Below are 22,035 nucleotides of genomic sequence, written 5' to 3'. Positions count from 1 at the left end.
CCTACTTTCAAATGTATTTATTTATTCCTCAATTTATGGATTTCAGAAGAAATGCACATATAATATATAGAGATTATACATAAAAAAATCAATTTAGGTACAGTATGTAAAGACTATACCTTGCCAGTAAAATAAGATCATAGCACATTAGAAACTGGAAGAGAGATGCTTTTATGCCTCCATCATAACGCACACCGGGCTTCCTGATGATCTGCGGATACTCGCAGCTTGTTTGTTTGTTTGCATGTTGAGTTATGAGAAGGCCCTCGACTGTCGTGACGTGATGAATTATGTAGTGTGAAAGGCCAACGCACGTATGAATTGTGAAGTGTGAAACAGGCATTAAACAATTAGAGTAACAGAATATTTAAACACCTTTTCCAATGAAATTAAGAATTAGCTTCACCCATTCATGCCATTTCACGTAGCAGATCCTGTGTGTTTGTGCGCACGTGATTACATTTTTGCTCCCGAGTTTCAGTAAGTGAGTGTGGAATGGTGAAATGCAGGAAGGTGGTTGGTTGTGACACAAGCGACTGTGAAACTGAAAAAAGTGTGACGCTTCTCCTTCAGTTCAGTCTCTCGGAAGCTGGGCACACTGAGTGAGTGCAAACCGTTTCCAATCAGTAGATTTTCACATTCTTGGTCTCCACGGTGATGGCTCGAAAGGTGTTGATAAACATGTAGCGCGAGAACAGAAGGTACAGGCGACGGAACCACAGTAGCTGGGAGCGGTGACGGAGCATGGCCTCCTGTCTCCAAAAGGCCAATAGGAAGGAAGGAAGACAAGAAGAAGTAGGAGGGAGACATGGCAGGCACGCTTCAGGTTCATGGTCAACAAGGACAGAGTGATGGAGGTAAACTGGGCTTCACTGGCTATACGAACCATCTTAAGGGCATTGGAAATACTCACCCACGCAGGCCAGGGCTAAACATACGCCCATCAGTACTGTCCTGCGACCCTGCCAGAGTGCCCTTAAATGGCCAGGTCAGACCTTAGGACTGTAATGCCATTCCCAGATGGCTGAAGAGGGCTGGTTAATAACATACGTCAAATCTAAGGTCTCAAAGCTGCTGCATTTCAAGCCTGAAAACAGTGCCCAGCTGGGGCAACCTGCTGTAAAAAGCTTCATTATATAACGGGGTGTGGTCATAGTTTCTAGGCCACTTGTGCCATGTTGGATGCTTTTAAAACTGCTGTTTAGAGTTGACGCCCATTCTCATAGTTCAGTAATCAGTTTGTACTCTGACATGTCGTGGCAATTAGAAATACAGTCTAAAGATGCTGTATCCCATTGCATTCCCACTGACCTGTTTATATCCCAACAGAGGTCAGTCCTACTTAATAAAACATTAATCATATATGATCTATATCACACCATACCATATTTTCGTTTCATTTTAATGAAATAATGACTAACATTTTATCATATCAGTGGCTTCCTTTCACAGACTAACAACACTTGTAGTTAAGCTCCTAGAGGTAAAACAATACTGATATACATAAAATTAACGCTTTAAGACAGAAAATAAAATACTTTAAAAGGAAACCACTGTTGAAGAGACATGGTATAATCGATTATCTTTCTTAAGAGAGATTAAAAAGATTTATCTGATGAGGCTGAAAGCCGCTGACTGTGGTGACATGACAGAAGACAAAAGATCCAAGGAAATATACAATTTTGATCGTTCTAAATTATCTAAATTATTATATAACTATAAAATATGAATTAAATAATCTATGCAGATTCCAACATTGATCACTGTATTGCATTTTTGTATTGTATATGACATCAGCAGATATGTGGCATATTTCCACAATGTTAATAGCAGTGCGTTACCACTGTCGGATATGCTGATGGTGTGGTCATCTAATGGAGCTGACAAAATGCCACATGACCACATCTAATTTAGTGTTTAAATAGGAGATGTCCTGGTTTTCACCATTACTAGCTACCTTTGTTATTCACTTGAAACTCCACATTTTTAATATTAATTCAGTGCAAATGTAATAATTGAAATGTATGCTGTCTACAAATTATGTCCCTAACAGTATGAGCCTTATATAAAATAGAAAATGATCTGAAATCTTCCCAGAGTGAAAGTGGTGTCATGACATGAAGAACAAAGAGGAATTGATGAAGGGATCCTCAGAATTTGATCTGACCCCAAGATTTCCTGATTTTATTATATTTATTTAAACATCTGATAATACCTTACCTTAATGCTGAAAACATGTCATTATAAATTACACACTAAGTCATAAAATAACTAAATGCCTTACTTTATGCTAAAATGCAACTTAAAAAATTTCTTACTTTTGTACGTTACATTAATTAAAATATCGTCCAATACACGGTGTTTTATCTGATGGACAGGTCGAGTCCCAGTTCTCAAGATTCACTGACATGGAAGGTGGTATGTCAGGTAATATATGATCTATGTGAGGCAAATAGATTTATGTGATCTATACACTGCCTGGCCAAAAAAAAGGTCACCACCTAGATTTAACTAAGCAAATAGGTAAGAGCCTACCATTAAATAATTACTGCATGGGTGATTATGTTTGAGTTGGTAACAAGTTATTTAACCCTAACTGATGCAGTGAGTAGCTTCTCATTTGTTAAACAACCATGTCGAAAGACACATCCTGTGGTCGTGGAAAAGATGTTGGATCTGTTTCAGAAGGGTCAAATTATTGGCATGCATCAAGCAAAGAAAACATCTAAGGAGATTGCTGAAACTACTAAAATCGGGTTAAGAACTACCCAACGCATTATTAAAAAGTGGAAGGACAGTGGGGAAACATCATCTTCAAGGAAGGATTGTAGTCGGGGGAAAAAAAAATCTTGAATGATCGTGATTGGCGATCACTTAAACGTGTGGTGAGATCAAATCGTAGAAAAACAACAGTAGAACTCAGGGATATGTTTAATAGTGAAAGTAAGAGCATTTCCACATGCACAATGCAAAGGGAACTCAAGGGATTGGGACCAAACAGCTGTGTAGCCTTAAGAAAGCCACTTGTCAGTGAGGCTAAGCAGCAAAAATGACTTCAATTTCCTAGGGAGCATAAAGATTGGACTCTGGAGCAATGCAAGAAGGTCATGTGGTCTGATGAGTCCAGATTTACCCTGCTTCAGAGTGATGGGTGCATCAGGGTAAGAAGAGAGGTGGCTGAAGTGATGCACCCATCATGCCTAGTGCCTACCGTACAAGCCTGTGGGGCAGTGCTATGATCTGGGGTTGCTGCAGTTGGTCAGGTCTAGGTTCAGCAACATTATGTGCCCAAAGAATGAGGTCAGCTGACTACCTGAATATACTGAACGACCAGGTTATTTCATCAATGGCTTTTTTCTTGCCTGATGGCACAGGCATATTCCAAGATGACAATGCCAGGATTCATCGGGCTCAAATTGTAATAGAGTGGTTCAGGGCGCATGAGACATCATTTTTACACATGGATTGGCCACCACAGAGTCCAGACCTGAACCCCATTAAGAATCTTTGGGATGTGCTGGAGAAGACTTTGAGCAGTGGTCCAAATCTCCCATCATCAATACAATATCTTGGGGAAAAATTAATGCAATTCTGGGCAGAAATAAATATTGTGACATTGCAGAAGCTTGTGGAAACAATGCCACAGCGAATGCGTGCCATAATCAAAGCTAAAGGCAGTTCAATGAAATATTAGTGTGCGACACCTTTTTTTTTTTTTGGCCCGGCAGTGTATTATATGCAAAGTTATCATATAGTCAATTTAAAATCTTTGTTTGCTCACCTTAGCCCTCCTGTATTCCTCTGGCCCTATCACGCAGTAGAATGAAGAGGGTAGGAACCAGCTGATTGGCAGTTCTAAGACTGACAGGTACTTCCTGAAGATGCTGATGGTGTGAAGGCAGAGGACCTGGCAGTCTGTGGGGGTGGGGATATATCGACAGTCATACAGACATACAATAATACTATCTTTACCATATGGATACAACACTGCTAGTACCTTTGGCAATAATTTCTGGACCAAATCAACAATTCAAATCTGTAAGTGGAACAGCATTGCTCCATCATGTTCATTTAGCTCACTCCAGACCCAAACAGGAGCTATGCCACGTATTTATAGATCTCTAACAAAGCTACTGTACAGTTTGCAGTATGTTACATTTTAATAAGCACCCCTCTTTGGGGTTCCCTCCATGCCTTGACAAGCTAGTGTGGTCAAATCATCTTAGCACGAGCTCATGCGTGGGAGAGGAGAGAGCCCCATTCCCTGCTCTCTGAGCAGGTTAAGCTTCTGAAACCTCTAGAGGCTAGACCTCAGGTCCAACAAAGCTCCAAGCTCTGACCGCGTGTTGCGGCCACGCCCGCTGCTTACTGATGCCAAGTCAGATGCAGCAACGCAATCAACAGAGAGGAGCTTGTTCTTATGAACGGTGCCTTGGGCTGGCATGGACCTCAGAGAGGCTGTTTGAGCAGAAGCGAGATTATGCATGGGATTCCATTCCTGCAGTAATCATGCATTTTGCCACACAGATTATGTCTAGGGCGCCATAGAGGGATGACAACTGTATGAGTTCTAATGAACTCTTGGGCGCATGCGATATAAGGTTTTGATGAATGTTTTATTACATTTATATCCCATATACATAAATACACAGTATATTTAGGACAGACTAAAGCCAATTACTGGAATAACCATGAAAACAGCAAATAATCCTGCTCAGGACCAAAAGTAAAACACTGACGTTCAGATTAATGAAATGCTGCATAGAATGTACATTTGGAGAGGCTGGCCAGGAGATTACACAACCAGTGAGGTACACAGTACTGCTGCTACACTATCTGATGGTGCTTCCTCATTGTTTCTAAGCCATTTATGACGTGAGGGGACCTTTTTCTACTGCACAATGGCTGTCCAATAATAATAATAATAATAATAATAATTTTTACTTGTATGGTGGCTCTCTCTTTACAATGCCATAACCTTTAAAGACAAAAATACTGTTTAAAGAGGTGGGTCTTAAGAAGAGACTTCAAGGATGAAAAGATTAGTATGATTTCGTAGAGGCGGTAGAGAATTCCACAGTTTAGATGCTACAGCCCTGAAGGATCTGCCCCCCACAGAAGTGTGTTTAGTGTGAGGGACCGCACATACACAGCTGGTGGAGGGTACAAGAGAACAAAGGAGGAGCTTCCTAAGAACATGGCCCAGGGGCTTTGACTTTTATGCAAGTCAAAGGATTTGGTAGTTATCAGAAGAAAGCTGATTTAACCTTGGCCTGATAAGGGCCCCGTGACATGATGGGGTGAACGAGCAAAGAGGAGACCTGATTTAACATCAGATCAAAAACAAAACATTCTTGTGCTTACTTCAGTTCTTTTTAATAAGGGACTTAAAGCCTGAATGCTAAAATCAAGGTCAAACCTAAAGGTAAACTGAAACCTAACCCCTAAACCAGAGTCTAGTTTCTTAAACCAAAACAAGACCGGGCTGTGCTTCTTTATAAACGTTTACCGCGGGTCGTTTGCCATATCCTCTGGGTTTATCCTGAGAGTTTAGAGAGGCCTTGTTCAGTTAGAAGCTGAGTGATTCAGTGCTGCCCTTTGGTGGCCTTGGTGAATATATTGCTTTAGGTGTGTATAACAGTCTGTATAAGTGCAGACACAGAATATGGTACAATTTACCCAGCAGGTGGCACAGTTCACCCAGGCATAAGATGGATTTGGATCCCTGTGTATTTTCATGGATACATGTAGACAGAAATAATTACATGATGCAAACTCACAGAAAACGTACCTTCTGGTATTCTGCCAACAGACACTAGATATCTGAAGACAAATAATAAAAAAAAAAGGTTTAGTTACATAAGATTGACAATGCTGGCAAATTAATTACTCGGCAAACCAAAACTTGGGATTTTGCAAGCAAAATACTGTTAAATACAAATGAAGCAGAATGTAATCAAAATTGGGATATGATTTAAACGTATTTAATTAAAATGAATTTTTGAAAACCAACAATCAAATATTCAGAGATAAAAATAGAAATGCATGAATTTTATGGGTGCAGTCTCACACTATCGAATGATGTTTGGTATTTCACATGCAGGTCTGTCCTTTTCTCAGATCTGAGGGAGCTTTAAATCAATACTCAGTTCCTGGAAATCTTAGTGGTGCCCTGGCCCGGTTACCAAGGGACAACAGCTCAGAGGCTCCCACCTCTCCTTTCTTTTCTTGCTCTGCCTGTCCATCTCCTCATCAGTCAAGCTGACAAAAACCACATTTCCCACAAGGCAACACTTTCCATAATCATCTGCATTTTAAGCAGCGTGCGGTAGCCAGCGTAGAAATATTTCACACAGACCTTCCTGGTGAATAACCAAAGGCTGGACCATTGCTCAGAAACGTTAAATCACGACCACTACAGAGCTTAAGAATAACATTCTTAGTACATCACCACATTAATATCCCCCCTATCCTCTCCCTCTCCCTGCCTGATGAGCAGAATCCCTGTCACTGGCAAGCGACCAACTGGGGGGAAGGTCAGGACAACAGTAGCACGTCCGACGCTGTAACCCAGCCCAGACGAATATCGACAGAATGGAGGAGTTTGCGGCAACAAGTGATTCACACATCATCGTGTGCCAGCATGTGTCTACGCTCAAGTGCAGCCTCAAACAAGCTATTATTCTTTCCCAAGCTGCCTACACAGAGCCCACCTTTTAAAATTTTGATTCAAAACGAGCATGGTTGGGGGCTTGGGTGACGGTGAAGGGGTTGATGCAGATGAGGACAGGCCTCGGACAGGACTAGGCGAGCAGACGCGGGTGCGTTTCAGGCGGCGGCGTTTCCCAGACCGTACGGAGGGGTAAAACCTGGCCGCGGCCATGCTTTATCCGTGTTTGCGATTCCGGAGAAGTGACCCCTGCACTCTAGCCTACACAGCCTTATCTTAATGGACTCCGCCAGTGACGTGAACTCCCGCGACCTCGCGCAGTACACAGCACAGGGCATGGGGGGGGAGGGAAGCTGCACCCTTCAGAAACTTTCAATCTACTTATGATGAATTGATAGTTGCTGGAACAGCACACGTAGATAAACAGGCCAAAAATGAATCTGTGAGAATTTTCTCATTCTTTCTTTTCTCTCTCTCTCTCTCTCTCTCTCTCTCTCTCTCTCTCTCTCTCTCTCTTACTTTCATTTTGTGCAAAATGCATCCATATTTAGAAAGAGGTTTGTGACTATGTAATACTGGATGTGCTCTTTGGATGTCACATGTATGTCTACGTGCTGCTTTTAGACCGTGTGTGTGCGTGTGTGTGTGCACGTATGTTTATATGTGGCTCCTTTCTTCTTGTCACTACGTTAAAATGTCGAGAAGAAACATGGAGACAAAATCTAATAGTGCAGGGCAGAAACTCAGCTTCCATGTTTACAGTCTTTTATCGTCAGTGGCTCTGTCTTTACTCTTTGTTGAGACAGAGAGCCCATCTCCCCAACAAAGGGTGTGTGGCCAGGAGGTCAAAAGCATATCAGACTGCCTCTCGTAGACCAGTTCATAGACCAGGTCTTCCCTGCTTCTCTACAGAATAAGAAGACCACTGTAATGATGGTTTGAAAACAAATTCAGATGACTCTTACCACTAAGCATGTGAGGCCATGGCTGCCTTAAAGTTTAATTAAAGTCGTTACATTTGACATAAACCACGTTCTGGCGGGCAAATGTCTCTGAGGCGTATTTGGTACGTTAAGGCTACCCGTTGGTGGTAGTGAGCAACTGTAGCACTGAGTCAAACATTCGAAGGGTCTTGTGTTTTTAACCATTAGGCATATGCCAACCAGTGGGATGGATACCAGTGTCTATGGTCGGTTCAAGCAACACATCTAATACTTCAAAAGAAAACAACATTTAGAAAGTACACAACCGTCTGCTCAGTAAAATTAACCAGCAGCGCAAATGTGGGTCGTCTATGTGCTATTGATGCCTGCTGCTTTATGTGAGGCACACAGCTCTGCTGTTGGCTGATACAATGTGAAACTGTGTGGTTGCACATTCCTAAAGGAACTCGGATCAATAACAGCTTATTTTTCTATATTGGAAACATTTGTACTGTGCCGTCGGAGTAACAATAAGAGGTGACTTAAGTTTGACACATTTTCCCATGAATCTCCTTTGTTGTGAACAAAGCTTACAAAATTACAGCTTTGGCAGATCATGACTTTGTGTCAAAATAAGCATGACTAGCATTGTGGGATCACAAGATTTGACCGAATAGCATAAATGATGGAAACAGCCAGCAACTAAAGTGACCTTAAGCACTGTTGTAGATGGAAGAGAGGAGATTGCTGTACCAGCGAGAGTGCTGATATTCACTGTGATGACGCAATACAGGTTTCCTTCCTAAACAGCGCAACAGGCAGCGCAGACACATCTTTACGAAGCATCACCAAAACCTTGAACCCAGGACAGAAAGTACCTGAAAGCTTTGTGGATGGCGATGTGGTTCACATGTCCACTCACTCCTCCCTCATCGAATGTCAGCACCTATGGAGACGTCAAACATCGGACATCAGCAAATTGGCTTACAGACCATTTGTGTAGGTGGACTGTGGTCATGCGAGTGAGCTGAACGTTGTAGACAGAGGCAGAGTCACATAAGGGCAGAACGGTCAGATTTGGGACAGTGCATGTCACCCATTACAGGCCCTCTATGAAATGACAAACACAATTCACTTCACTCCAGATGAATCTGAAAACCACAACTGAGATGTGAAGACTGCTCAAGGATAAAAATGAGCTGGGAATGATTTGGAGTGCGTTCCCTGTGGTAGCTAGGGTGTGGAGTGTCATCTCCGAAACCCTCAGGGGCACATGACCCTGTGTGAGAGAGTGAGTAAACCAAATACTTGGCACACAAAAACTAATAATTTAGGGCTTTTTTTCACGGGTGCCTTTTTTTTCTCAACTTTTTTTTTTTTTTTTTGATGGGGTGTGGCTTGGGGTGAAAGGGTGTTAGTAAATGAGGAAAAGTAGACATGTAAAGGTGCAGTGCTGTAGCCAGGTGAGGGGCTGACGGGGGATGTGAAGCCTTTCTCCTCCTTTGCTCCAGTGTGTTGGGAAAAACCCTGCATCACCCAGGTACCAGACGTGGGACACACCTAGGCTCTGGAGACCGTGGAATCTGGACTCCCATACAGGGAAGAACAGAGAATGGCATTGTTTTGCGGAAATGCTGAATGCTGCCAAAGCGAACGTGAGGCGTGAAGTGTCTTCTGCAGAGTGGCGGGATGTGAGGTTTTGATGTCTCGGTGCTTGTAACGGAGCTGAGCAGAGAGAGTATATGAGAATGACAAACACACACACACACACACACCCCCACGCACACAATATATTATCTTACAGCTCGCTCACATTTCAACAAAATCCTTCTCCCGCAGAAGCAGCCGTGGCAGTCAACAGTGAGCGGACGTGTTTACGCCCTCCGAGGAGAACACCCGATGCCGGCACGCAGCTCGATCTTTCTGCCTGCTCGTGTATTTCTGCTTGTCTATGTGGGTCTTCTGGGCTTGGTTTTCCTTCTTTCTTTTATCATTATCAGAGCCTTAATTGGGGAGGCGGGGGAATGGGAGATGGCGGTATTGGGGGGAAAGATGGTTCGGATCTTGATTTGAAATTCCATTTGGGAAATTTCCTGTAAATTTTCAGCAGGCCTGATAAAAATCTCTGGGTTAGCTCGCCAGCAGTGGACCCTGGAAGCCGTGCTTGTCTGCTGTAACCGGGGCCAGCAGCGCTATCATAATAGTGTGCATGTATTTAGGGATGAATACAGACGGTGGAAGACATGTTGAACTTTGTGGATTAACCGGACTCTCTTTAAGTGGACGTGAGATGATGTGAAACGCACGGCCAGCCTGGAGCAAAAGGAAGGTGGAGCTGTTGCTCTGATAACGGGAGTCCGTCCCTTTTAACGACTGTGTGAAGACTTGACCTAGTTTTGAGATTTTAATACTGAACCATAGAATCAATGTTAGGCCAGGCGTTCTAGAAGGTTCTAACCTTCTAGAACATGGAAAGAATGAGTCAGTCATTTAACGAAGTATTCGGGAAGGGTCCAAAGATTATTGGAAGGTTCCTACGAAGGTTCTAGACTCCTTACAGAGCTTAAATGGACTGGGGTTCTAGAACCTTCATTTAGAAGCTTCAGTTTTCTAGAATGGACCTGGCTAAATTCTAGAACTTTTATACATGTCAAATTTGATAAAGTCGATTCAAACAAAAATATAATCCAATTTGTTTATACATAAACATAACCATTTCCATGTGTTGTCACATGATCTACTTCATTTCGTCTGCACTACAAGCAATTCCGTGCCATTTCAGGCTAGATTTGTTTCAGAACTGGATCAGATTCATTCTCAGTTTCCTCAATCCAGCGAGGACTGTGGGCCCCCGCCCCGGTACCGCTGCTGAGGCGTGGGCCTAGGCTTCCTGAGGGTCCTCACCAGGTGGATGGCATGAGCGCGGATGTGTGTGAGGATGAGCGCCGAGATCAGCGCGGTGCTCCAGTCGGCCTTCGGGTCGTCTGGCAACTCTCTGGAAAGGGCAAAAGAGAGACAGGTGAACCTTCACAGCACTGCAGTCACGAGGCCTGCACAAAACTAGAAACGTCACATATGATACTGCCAACATCAGCAAACAAATACAAGAACAGCAATGGGAGGATTTTTTCCCTCAGTTTGGAAACCCCAGTATCACCTTTTATTTGAGATGCGGTCAGTTCCAAATATGACACATTGTTTTCCACCTGATCCATTCCATTTGCCTATTCCTGCTATATACACAAACAGTCCATTTCAGATTACACATGCAGCAAAGCACTTTGCCACAGCAGAGCATACACGCAAACACGCGTGTGTAGGCTGTGGGGCATGTGGGCTCCAGTTGGCCAGTAGGGGGCGGTAGTGAGCACTCAGGGCGGCGAGAGCTTTTGGTGGTAAGATAACTGGGCGCCCAGTGTTTTACAGCTGCTGGTGATGCGGGAATGTAGCCTCTCACACTCTCTCTCTCTCACACACACACACACACACACACACCCACACACCCCCACACACACACCCCCACTGTATGTCTCACGTTGTTTTTCCATTTTGCCGTGAGGAGTTTCAGACACACCGGAGTCACCGCAGTTCAGCTGAAATCGAAGCGCCGAGGGCGCCGGCGTGTGCGGGAGGGAGCCGAGACCTTAACCTTTCCCCCGCACCTTCCTGCTCCAGCTCGGGCTCCCTCCGCACCCCCCACCCCCGCCCCCAGAATGCCGTGCCCTGACGGCGGACTGCCAATCCGCGTGCGGAGAACTGGCAGGGCAGACGGCGCCAGAACAGCCTGGCAATCACATAGAGGACATCTGCAGCCAGCGTCACGGTTTAAGGTCGGGGGGGGAGGTGAGTGGAGGAAGGGAGTGAGGAAGAGAGCAAGAGAGAAAGAAGGGGAGACAGGAACAGGGTGAAAGACAATAAGGGAGAGATGAAAGGAGAGAGAGAGAGTTGCCACGGCAGCATGTGGAGTAAAAGTGGATCGATGCAGGGTGGATTGGTGCAGGAAACTTGGAAAGGAGGAAACGTAAATCAGAGATTGACAGGAGGGGTGAAATAGAACTGAGGGGGAGGGGAGCGGAGGAGAGGGGAGTCCATGCCCCTTTGTTGCCCATTCTCTCTCTCTCACTCCCTGTGCTCACAAAGGGGGCCGGACAGCAGTGGCTGTTGTGGCTTGTGATGGATCTGGCCACAAATCAAAGGCTTGCCAGGGTTACTGAGGTCAGCAGCGGGGGATGCCATTTTTGAGGGGGGACGATGAGGTGTTTGGGAGCAAAAGGTGGAAGAAACATTCCTTTGGGGTGGGAGTGGGGCGTGATATGACATTCTTTAAGCGCAGACGGGTCAGACGGAGAGTGACGACGCGCTAGCCAAGGAAAGAGGGAAGAACAAACGCTAGAGCCACAGTATCCGTACACCGGGCACTTTTGGAAGGAGGTCACAGTCTTTAACGTGCACATGCTAAAAAGCAAAAACAAAAAGTACGTTTGGTTACACTTAGAAGGCCGTGGTGTAAACACAGGTCCCCTTGATCTTAATTATAAAAGGTACTGCTACTGTGCCCTATGTTTGTGCAGAGGAAATATGAGAAATAAGAGAAATTAGACCAAAGTTTACTGCAACAACAAGAACAACAATCACACACTAACAAACAAAGGTTATAATGATTAAACTTTATCTCAAGGCCGAATGCTTTCCTGCTTTTTGGTTTTCAAATCACATTTCAGATGTGATCAGTTTATTATCTTGGGCCCTTAATGGAGACCTTTGACTGAACAGGAACGCTGGCAGCTGAGAGAGAGAGTGAGAGAGAGACCAAACAAAAGACACATGATCTACCTGACCTCTCTCAAGTGTTGGCTTCACTATGGCAACAGTGCTAAATGGCCCAGAGTAACCTCTCTCCCTCCCTCCCTCCCTCCCTCCCTCCGTCTGTGGCCCTTGCATGTGGAAGTGTAATTGCTTGCAGGCATGTGAATGTCGTGGTTGAACTTTGGCCTACTGGAGAAGTGTGTGCGCTTGTCTGCGTGTGTGTGTGCGCGAGGCAGGCAGGGGTGGCAGCATCAGCAGCATTTGTTTTGTCTGGTTACGGGGTGCGCAGGCCTCTTGTCTGTTCCACTGCCTTGGTGCATGCTGGGATAAATAGCCTGCTGAACCACTTTCCACTCCTCTGCTGCGCAGGACGGGCTGCACAGCGGGACGAGGAGGAAGACAAAAACACCCTCCAAATCAGCCGTTTTAACTGACCTGCGATTTGTGGCATATTTGTCAGGTGGGGCATCGGGATCCCTGTGAGGGAAGGGGGCGTGAAGCGTTCCCGGCGGAGACCGAAGAGCCTGCCTTGCTTAGCGGTGAAGCCGCCGTCATGGCTGTACCGGGCTCCGCCGGCCACCCGGCCATTACGGCCTCGGAGCTCCGCGCATTTGACATGGCGAACATCGTGTACGCATAAAGAAGCAACAGGCAAGCGTAAACAAAGAAAGAAAGCAAGCGAGAGAAACTTTTTGGCAGAGCAGGCGCATTGGCTGAATGTTTGTGCTGGAAGAGACAGAAGCACACTCCTTCTCCTCCACCCCGATACATACACAAGTGTTGGAGGGGAAAAAAAAAAAAAAGTTGAGAGAAAAAGATAGATAGATAGATAGATAGAGAGAGAGAGAGAGACAGAGAGATCTGTCTTGTTTTCTCATGACAACTTCTTGGCAGGGAGCAGGTTTACCGAGCTGTCTGGCGATCGCATTAGCTCTTCTCCTGACTTGGCCTCCACAGCCCCCGGTGTGATGTTTTGCCCCAGACTTCCAACTAATAAATCACACAGGATTTATAAGCCTTGCAAAATCAATTTATAATTAAACACAGAGGAGGATGGGGAGACACAGGTTGTGTGTGTTGGGGGGACTTTGTCTTTAAATAGTTTATTTTGCCCTTCTTTAAAAAATAACAACAAAAAACTGTGTTACTGGTGGCAGGACATCGGACAATCTCTCTGTGGGGCGGACATTTGGGTTTTAAGCAGTGTTTGGTCTCTGTATTGTGATGCTAACATGTTATATTGCAGTATGTAGGTTGTATTACAGGGTATTCCCAATGCTCTTACCCTGGTTATCATTCACACGGAGTGCTTGGTGCACTAAAACCTGGGGCGGGGGGGTGAGGCACCAAACAAGTGGGAGGGTGGACAGAGAGAAAGGAGAGCGAGAGAGAGAGAGAGAGAGGCAGGCATGGGGGTCATGTTAGTGCATGGGCAGTGGTGCGTGATCAGATATGCGCTGATCACAAAAGAAGTCATCAGCACAGCTATGATGTTTTTTGAGGCAGAGGGCGAAGGGGGACCGATAGGCATGGGATGTGAGATCACAGAAGCACCTCGCTGCTGTCCAAACGTAGTGTGCACATGGCATGGAAGGAGTTGTCAGGAGCAGGGCCTGTGTGATGGGACAGAATGATGGCATGTTCACTGAACCATCCTCTCGACAACCCCTCATCAACCAGCCCTGAGCCTGAATGACCCTGGCACACACTGACCGACACACACACACATACACACAAAGAGGATTAAACGTACACACATAGAGGGGTGAAAGATTACCACAAGCAAGAGTTGCTTAGGTTCATACTATGCCAACTGAACAGGCAGGTGTGTCAGTGAGCTCTCCACTGCACAGAATCTGTATGTCTCTGTGTTTTTACATATTTGTGTAGGTGTGGATGTGGGTGTGGGTGTGTGCACACATTTGTGCAAGTTTGTATGTTTAAATGTGTGTGTGTTTCTATGTGTGGATGGAATCCTGTGTTCGTGTGTGTGTGCGCAAAGGGTTCGTGTGTGCATGTGTGTGTGTGTGGGTCCATGTGTCTTTGTGTTTGTGCGTGTGTATGAAGGGTAGCAGCATACCGTGTAGCCCAGCTGACACAGGGGAGCAGATGCACACAAACTAACCAACTCCACAAGCACAATCTTCTGGGACTCTCCAGCCAAAGGCACGCATTCTCTCTCACACACATATGCACACACACAAACAAGGCAAAATGGGCAAACACATCACAGTGACCTAGATTGGAGTGTAAGTCCTCTGCAGTCTGGTCCTTGGTGGACAAGTGTGGGGACAGATAAAGAGCTTGAGTGTGTATGTGTTAGTCAGAGAGACAGACAGAGTGTGTATTTGTGCATATCTGTGGAACTGAGCAGTCTATGGGTGGGAAAGGGAAATGATCGTAAAGATTACAGCATGAGCTCATGGCCATGTCTGGAGTCAACAGTGGGGAAAATAAAGAAAGGGAGAGAACATGCACGCACACACACGCACAAACACACACACACACACGCACGCACACACAAACACGCACGCACGCGCGCACGCACACACGCGCACGCACGCACACGCACACACACATACAAAGTGGGGTAAGTGGAGAGTGGGGTAAAAGAAGACCAGACATTCTAAACAAGATCTGATCAAAGTTCAGCCAAGATGTAGACAGAGGGTGCTAAGGGGTATATGACTGAGTGCATATATATGAGAGAGAGAGAGAGGCAGAGACAGAGAACAAGCAATAAATGATATGATTGTAGTCTGGCCATGTTGCCAGCTGATTAGATAAGAGTTCCAGGTGGGGGTCTGAGTTCACATGCTACTAATGGCTCAGTTGAACCCTATTCTGCAGTCTCACATATTCTCTCTCTCATACTTATCCACATACACACGCACACACACTTCCCAGAACGCACCATGATTTCATGTATGACCATAGGGTTCATCCAAACCAAACTCCAGACCCTAACTTCAACACAGAGTGTTCTTTACACAATCAACCTGATGGTTCCACATAGGCTATCTTAAGACCTTAAGTGAACACATGATGACAAAACACAAGTAAAATGAATAATTATTAACATCTATGGCTGTGAGTGGCATGAGCGCTCAACAGACATTTCAGATTCCTGCCGGCCACGCGTTAGCGCGCCCGATCACGCTAAACAGGGATCTGTCTGGCTTTTGTCGAGAACACATGTATTCTCGTACAGTGCGATGCAGTCTCGCCTAACTCCTGCTAGGTCAGTATGCTACAGTAATCATCTACTCAACCTCAGGCTTTTTCTCCTAAAAAGCACTTCCACAGCAAAATGCCTTTGGCATGCTTATGGCCATTAGACTGAAGACTGCAGGTTCCTCGATTGGTTCCTAGCCTCGCTTCCACAGTTTCCTCATTCCGACTCTCTGGTTTTCTTTTACAAAAACGTCAGACGGAATTCTCTTAACAAATGACGGCCTGGTGCAGGAAGCGCTGCATTCGTGGGCGTGGCCTCTGTGGCGTCTACATTCTGAATGCCTGTTATGTGTTTATTTCAATATTTCAATAATGCGCACAACCTATACAATGTACACACTATAACAGGATGAGTGGCATGTTGGAGAAACACGTACATGTTTTGAATTTGCACTTGAACAGTAAAGACGCATAAACTGTACCTGACATTTCAACTCATGATTTATTTTACATTTATGGCATTTAGCTGACACTTTTATCCAAAGCAACAATTATGACTGAGTACAACTTGAGCAATTGAGGGTTAAGGGCCTTGCTCAGGGGCCCAACAGTGGCAGTGGTGTGACTTGAACCAGCAACCTTCTGATTACAAGTCAAGTACTTTAACCACTGAGCTACCACTGTCCATTTATTGCTGTTAATGCAAGAGAAGAAACGCAACAGAATTGCTGACCAGACTATATGAATCCCAAACATATACAAACCCCAACAGACAGGCGAAAACAGATTGAAAATTGACTTAATTGACTTGGCTTTTGTGGATTTCATGTACCCACCCCACAGGGATTCTTCAGTGATGGATAGGCTAGCAGGAGGAGGCAGTGCGGGTGTTAAACAAAGACCAAGATAAAAGAAGTGATATTACACTGTGGAAAGGAAATAATGTCTCGACGTGTGGGACATATGGACAGTTCTGATAGCATGGTAGAGGACTAGACATAGCCTGTTACGCAGAAAGTATTGAGTAGTATTGTTTGGTAAAACAAAATAAGTAAAAACTGCTATGCTGCTCGGTGTTACGGCCAATAACACGTATAACTTACTCTGCAGTGTTACTGCACCCACCGAAGCGGCTGACAAAACCGACGTCATTCTATAGAAGCTTTTAAAGCCAACGTCATTGGTGATAGTGCAGAGCTTCAGGTTTTACAAAAGGAATCAAAGACTGAATTTGTATCAATGTATTATGGCCAAGCTTTGTAGACTGATAGAGTTTTGTCAGTTCTAGTACGGCCTGTCACGTGCTGATGGACTGGCTCTATCGCGAGCAAGCGCAACAAGAGCATTCATGAGCAGATTCTGACAGAAGACAGACCAACACTGACCTGTATGTTGGAGATCAGCAAGGAAAATGCAGCAGGAGATACAGACTAGTTACAAGGCAAAGACACTGCAGCATTGCAACTTGTCTGCATGAATGACACACAAACCAATGAGAATAACATTTGCCAAAACACAGCCTTGCTTCGCATGATCCTTAACATCGCTGCTTTAAGGAAAAAGACTAAAGGTAGTGCAACAGAACGGGATACATAGAGAAAAATGTGTAAGTCAAGGTGCAGTGAGAGAAGGGGAAAGACAACAGGAAATGTACAAAAAAGTACAGGAAGCAACAAAGACAGACATGATGATTCAAATGAGGACAATTTGTCCCATCTTGGGCTAGACTCCACAGAAGATGATGACATGAGGTCATAGGACTGCTCACACCTAAAGTTAATGGAGTGCCATTTTAAAAATGTAATTGGGAATGGCGTCAGCACTGTCTGTCAAAGATTACGAGGAACACTTCCCTAAATTTAAACACACAACTGTGAGACTGAAACATATACAGATGAGAGGAACATTCCACTGGAAAAACTAAATGTAAAGGTGTGAAGTAAGAGAACCAAAAGGTGCAATCTTTGACTATATGTACAAACGCATGGATGTGTAGGATTGTTTGGATGACAGTGGCTCAGTCGAATGTGTCTCAAATGACATGAAATAAAGGCCAGGAAATTAGCCACCTAACTGAACGGTCAAAAACCAGACGTAAAACTGACACAGCTACCGGACATGCACAAGTGTTCAGAGAGGGCACTGGTACCCTAAATTGGAAGCAGAGCTCCAACTCCTAGTGGACTGAGGAATTTGGACAAAGGTATTTTAACCAAGATGGACGGATCGGTACGGGCAATGCCAATAGTACCTGTAGGCAAAAAGACAATGGAAAGTATGCACCTTCATGGATTTCAAGGTGACAGTGAGCCCTGTAATACATGGATACAAATATCCACTCGCACATAAAGATGACATTTTTGCATCTTTAACACATGGTGAGCATGGTGAGATTGACCAGATCTATGTCATTCATTTGGCAAACCTAGCCACTGTTCTGACAAGAATCCGGACTGAGAGCCAACAGAAGCAAATGTGAGTTTTTCAAAGACTCCACTGAGTGCTGTAGACACAGAATTGACAGACATGGAATTCACAAGGCTCGGGATAAGATTAATGCCATCCTGAATGCTCCACAGCCAGAAAATCCGAGTCAGCTGTGCTCATTCCCGTTCCTTGTCAACTATTACCATAAATTTTTGCTAGATCTCCCAACTGTGTTATACTCGCTGAATGTACTGATGCAGTGGAGGTGCAGCTTACAACCTCAGATGAAGCGTTGACACACCATTACCTGTTCCTCCCTCTGCGCCTAGCTTGGGACCCGTGTGTCCCTTGTGTCGCCGTATGGAATTGGTGCCGTATTATCAAACGGAATAACTGATGGTTCAGAAAGTCCGATTGCTCTTGCTCCTAGGTCCTAAAACATCTCCCGCGCGAGTTGACGGAGTAGCTTTAAGCTCGGTATGGGCTGCGATAAAGGACCTCGTTTGGGGGGGGACACAGTTCACCATGATCACCAGCCCCCCCAACCCCCCCCCCCCCCCCCCCAATATCCATCCACGCTCAATCTTCAGTCCCTGGTGGAGTTTCTCTCTTCCCGTTTTGCTCCACCTGTCAGAGACGGGACCTCTTCCAGGCACCAGAATGTAGGTGCCGAACCACAGAGACACCCCGCTTCCGGAGAGCTCTACTCGACGAGATCGACTTGCTGTGTTCCAAGGTGGTGTTACGGTGGGGGGGGTCCGCACGTCGCTGCTCCCCTAAAGCTACGCTCGAGGGCGCTGACCTCAATACACTGCGGACACTTTGCTGCAGTTAAAATGAAAAGCCTACGCTATACGTTATGTGTGTATGGCCTGGCATAGATAAATTGTAGACCTTGCCAGGTCATGCGCAGGTCGTCGACAGACCCAGTGGCAAAGACCCCTAAACTGTATCTCGTGGTTCAACTCATCTTTTATGGCTGTTAATCTAAGTGAAGAAACGTATATCCAAACGTTCGTGTGCCGAGAAAACGGCACCCCACAAGTCTGTGCTAACGGTTAAAGCAGTTGATCTCGAAGGACTCTGAGGATCAACTGTTCCACGTGGATGTCTAATGCTGATGTGCTTAATGGAGTGTTAGGTGTGCCAGTGGATTTTGAGGAGACAGCACAGGAGATTATAATCATGCCTGCAGGTCATACGCACAGATGCACAGCTGTTTTATATAAACACCACCAGAGCACATTGCTTGGCAAAATGTCAGGTGATATTCTTAGAACATCTGACTCTGATCAAGAAAGATCTGATGATAGCTAGTGACTGCAAATAGAGACATCTCAGACTTTACTTTGCAGATTCTTGAACATGGGCTATGGAGAGACAAACAGAACTTGACTCTTTAAAAGCCATATGCCTAAATGTGAACCAGACCAACTGATGGTAATTTGGTCCTTATCTAAATAACCTAGCTAAATGATACAGCTCAGAAATTTAGCAGAAAAAGTCATTTCCCATTATGGTGCAGTCAGGACCTATCCTTACCCCTGGCTATATGAGGGAATGGGGAAGGAGATTCCAGTTATCTATTGTCTAAGGGTGGTCAGCCCCAAATGTTAAGCTCTGCAGATATATTCATAATGCATCCTCAAGAGGCAAATCCAAACCAACGAACGCTCCCACTCTCAGAGGTTTACTGCTTATCTGGGATCAGTTGTCACCTTTCCATCTGGTTGCATTTATCAGAATATAAAAGATCAGTGCTCTTTCTCCTCAGAGTTTGAGGCGCAACCCCTCCCTCCCTACCCCCAGCCTCCTTTAATAAACCTCCCGGGCATGTTTAAAACCCCAGCCAGTTGTGTGCGCCTCCAGTTACGTCTCTCTTCTCAACCCTTGGGCTGTGGCCCAAGTGTGACATCACCCCTGCTGTCACAGGGTCACATGAACAAGGACCTGCTCATTCTGTCCTATCTGACGGATTCAACATGGGCGGAATAGAAGGGTATGGAAAAGGAACTCTGACCAGCCTGTATTTTGTAGGCTGTAGAGACTCTAGGGTATAATTTCTGGTTCACTGAGATTACAGTGAATGAGGAAAGACAAATGACACTTTGGTGAAAAAACACATTGCCAGTGAATGCTTCGTGTAGGAGAAGAAGAACTTAAAATTAGGTTCACTAAACATTACACAGATGTGGAAGGCTAGTACTTAAAAGGAAAACAGAGTTAACATCAGTGTGGTTCACAGAGTAATCAATTATGCTGGCAAAAATATTTGCTCAGATAACATCACCCTTCAAGATATTTTCTCATGGGACAGCATTGCACTCCTGAAGGTTGCCCTCTTACAAACAATGTTCTCAGATCTGGTTCACCCAGACTGAACTGAACCTAGCCACTGCGCTTTTGCCTGGAGGCGCTTTGTCCATGCAGACCCCTGGTCCTTTATGGCTCTGCTGACAGAGAGGGCCCATACATCAGGCAGGCCACACTACAGCTCTGTTGTGCTGAGAATGGGCAGCCTTGATTTGTAGCCTGACCACTGTTTGCTCTCTCTGTAGCTTGGGGAGAAGGGGAGGGCCCACGCCCAGCATGGTATGCCCTTAATGGGTGTGCTTGCTGGGGTTGAGGCTTTGGGGGTGGGTCTGGCTGTTTATGTTCAGTGCACAGAAGGAACGCCCCCTTGAGGAACAGATCTAGTTTTATTGTCAGTTTTGGAAGTCTGAAGGATGAAAAGACACTTGGATAGCCTTAGGGGCAGCTCAAGTGCAGGGAAACATTAAACCCCAAGTGCTCATTCTATAAAGTTTCTACTTTTAATTTTGAAACTAATTAATATCTAAGTGTTTGAACTGATATTTACAATATAGTATATTATTCAGTGAACTTATTATTGAAATATGCTACATAATAAGATTAATAATTCAGTGGTCTTTCCATTGTTAGAATCATGGTGGATAACTGCCAATATATTATTAATTATAAAAAAAAAATGTCTGTGACAAGAATCATAACAAAAATTGATTGAAAACAATCACTCTTGAAATTTTCCTACAGATTTTGCAAACAAACATTGAGCACTTTGTTAGTGGAGTACATGCAACGCCTACAGAAAAACTGTTGTTCTTACTTGTTATCAATAATGGTGACACGGTTGGCTGGTATTCCCAAAACTGCACAGCTGTCAACGAGTTCCTTCTTACGTTGGTCTCCTTGGTTGTAGTAATTTCCTGAATATCAGATAAACATTCTGAAGTAAAGTCATCGCCAAGCTAGATAATCCTTTAAATAAAATAAAAAATTACATATGTTGTTTTGACCACATATGCTGGCTATATTCTTTAAAGTAGAGGAATATTTACGCATCGATCTGTTATGGTTTTAGTATAAAATTACAACGCTTTGTCTGTACCGATATGTTTAGCTCCATCAGCGTTTTGTGAAATTTTCAAGCAGTAGAAGGCGTACCTGATGAAAGGCAGAGTAAATGAACCAATGCATTTGATTCAACCAGTTTTAAAATTGTTGGTGCAAAAAACATGCATTCGTCGTCGGGATGTGCAGTTACAATAAGCACTCGATTGTCATTAAGCGTGTGCAAATTGTCTTTTTCTGAATTCCTTGAATTAAAGTCGTATCGATCATATGTCGAGAGAACATTTAAATCTTTCTTTGTACACGGAGAAAGTGAAACGTTATTCAGTAAGACTGGCCATAACTTTTTAAATCGGTTGTATAACAATTTTACGGAAATAAGGTAAACGAAACAGCAAAAAATTATAGAAAGCAAAACAAACATGTCTACCGTTTCACAAAATATCCGTATAGAACAACGTTCTCTTATAAAAGGTTCCTACGCATGTTGGTTGTAAAATAGAAGGTGAAAAAACTGCGCACAATTATAATGCCTATTATAGATTCATATAAACACGCGTAGAACAACGAAACTAGTATTACAATAATGTAACTACACTACACTGTTGGTTATCTTAATAAAGATTACATGTTAAAGGATGTATTTGTTTATTTGGAATTTTT

The 22,035-nt window shown here is 44.4% G+C and overlaps 1 protein-coding gene across 2 annotated transcripts; it reads right to left on the bottom strand.

The window, feature by feature from the left end:
- Positions 1-2: 2 nt before the first annotated feature.
- On the bottom strand, positions 3-21,831 carry pigl (phosphatidylinositol glycan anchor biosynthesis, class L). 2 transcript variants are annotated; one of them, XM_027029913.2, is made up of 7 exons: positions 21,466-21,831; positions 21,128-21,227; positions 10,498-10,588; positions 8,472-8,539; positions 5,792-5,823; positions 3,782-3,915; positions 3-752 (listed from the first exon to the last, which is right to left on the bottom strand). In XM_027029913.2, the coding sequence occupies exons 1-7, from the start codon at positions 21,794-21,796 to the stop codon at positions 624-626; spliced, it is 885 nt and encodes a 294-aa protein (XP_026885714.2). In that variant the 5' UTR covers positions 21,797-21,831; the 3' UTR covers positions 3-623. The 2 variants fall into 2 exon arrangements, with proteins under 2 accessions (XP_026885714.2, XP_026885715.2); XM_027029914.2 differs by lacking the exon at positions 5,792-5,823 and having other exon boundaries at positions 665-752.
- Positions 21,832-22,035: the final 204 nt, after the last annotated feature.

Source organism: Electrophorus electricus, chromosome 6, assembly GCF_013358815.1.
Source record: "Electrophorus electricus isolate fEleEle1 chromosome 6, fEleEle1.pri, whole genome shotgun sequence".
NCBI classification, from domain to species: domain Eukaryota; kingdom Metazoa; phylum Chordata; class Actinopteri; order Gymnotiformes; family Gymnotidae; genus Electrophorus; species Electrophorus electricus.
Note: the sequence above shows the minus strand (reverse complement) of the source record. Positions and strands in the feature narration are given on the sequence as shown.

What these genes read in the sequence shown, in the direction of transcription:
- pigl (XM_027029913.2), bottom strand. Translation starts at nt 21,796, where the DNA reads ATGTTTGTTTTGCTTTCTATAATTTTTTGCTGTTTCGTTTACCTTATT. An exon ending in GTCACCATTATTGATAACAA is followed by an intron (nt 10,589 to 21,127) that starts GTAAGAACAACA and finishes TGCCCTTTCCAG; the next exon opens with AGAGTTGCCAGACGACCCGA. An exon ending in AGGAATACAGGAGGGCTAAG is followed by an intron (nt 753 to 3,781) that starts GTGAGCAAACAA and finishes TTTTGGAGACAG; the next exon opens with GAGGCCATGCTCCGTCACCG.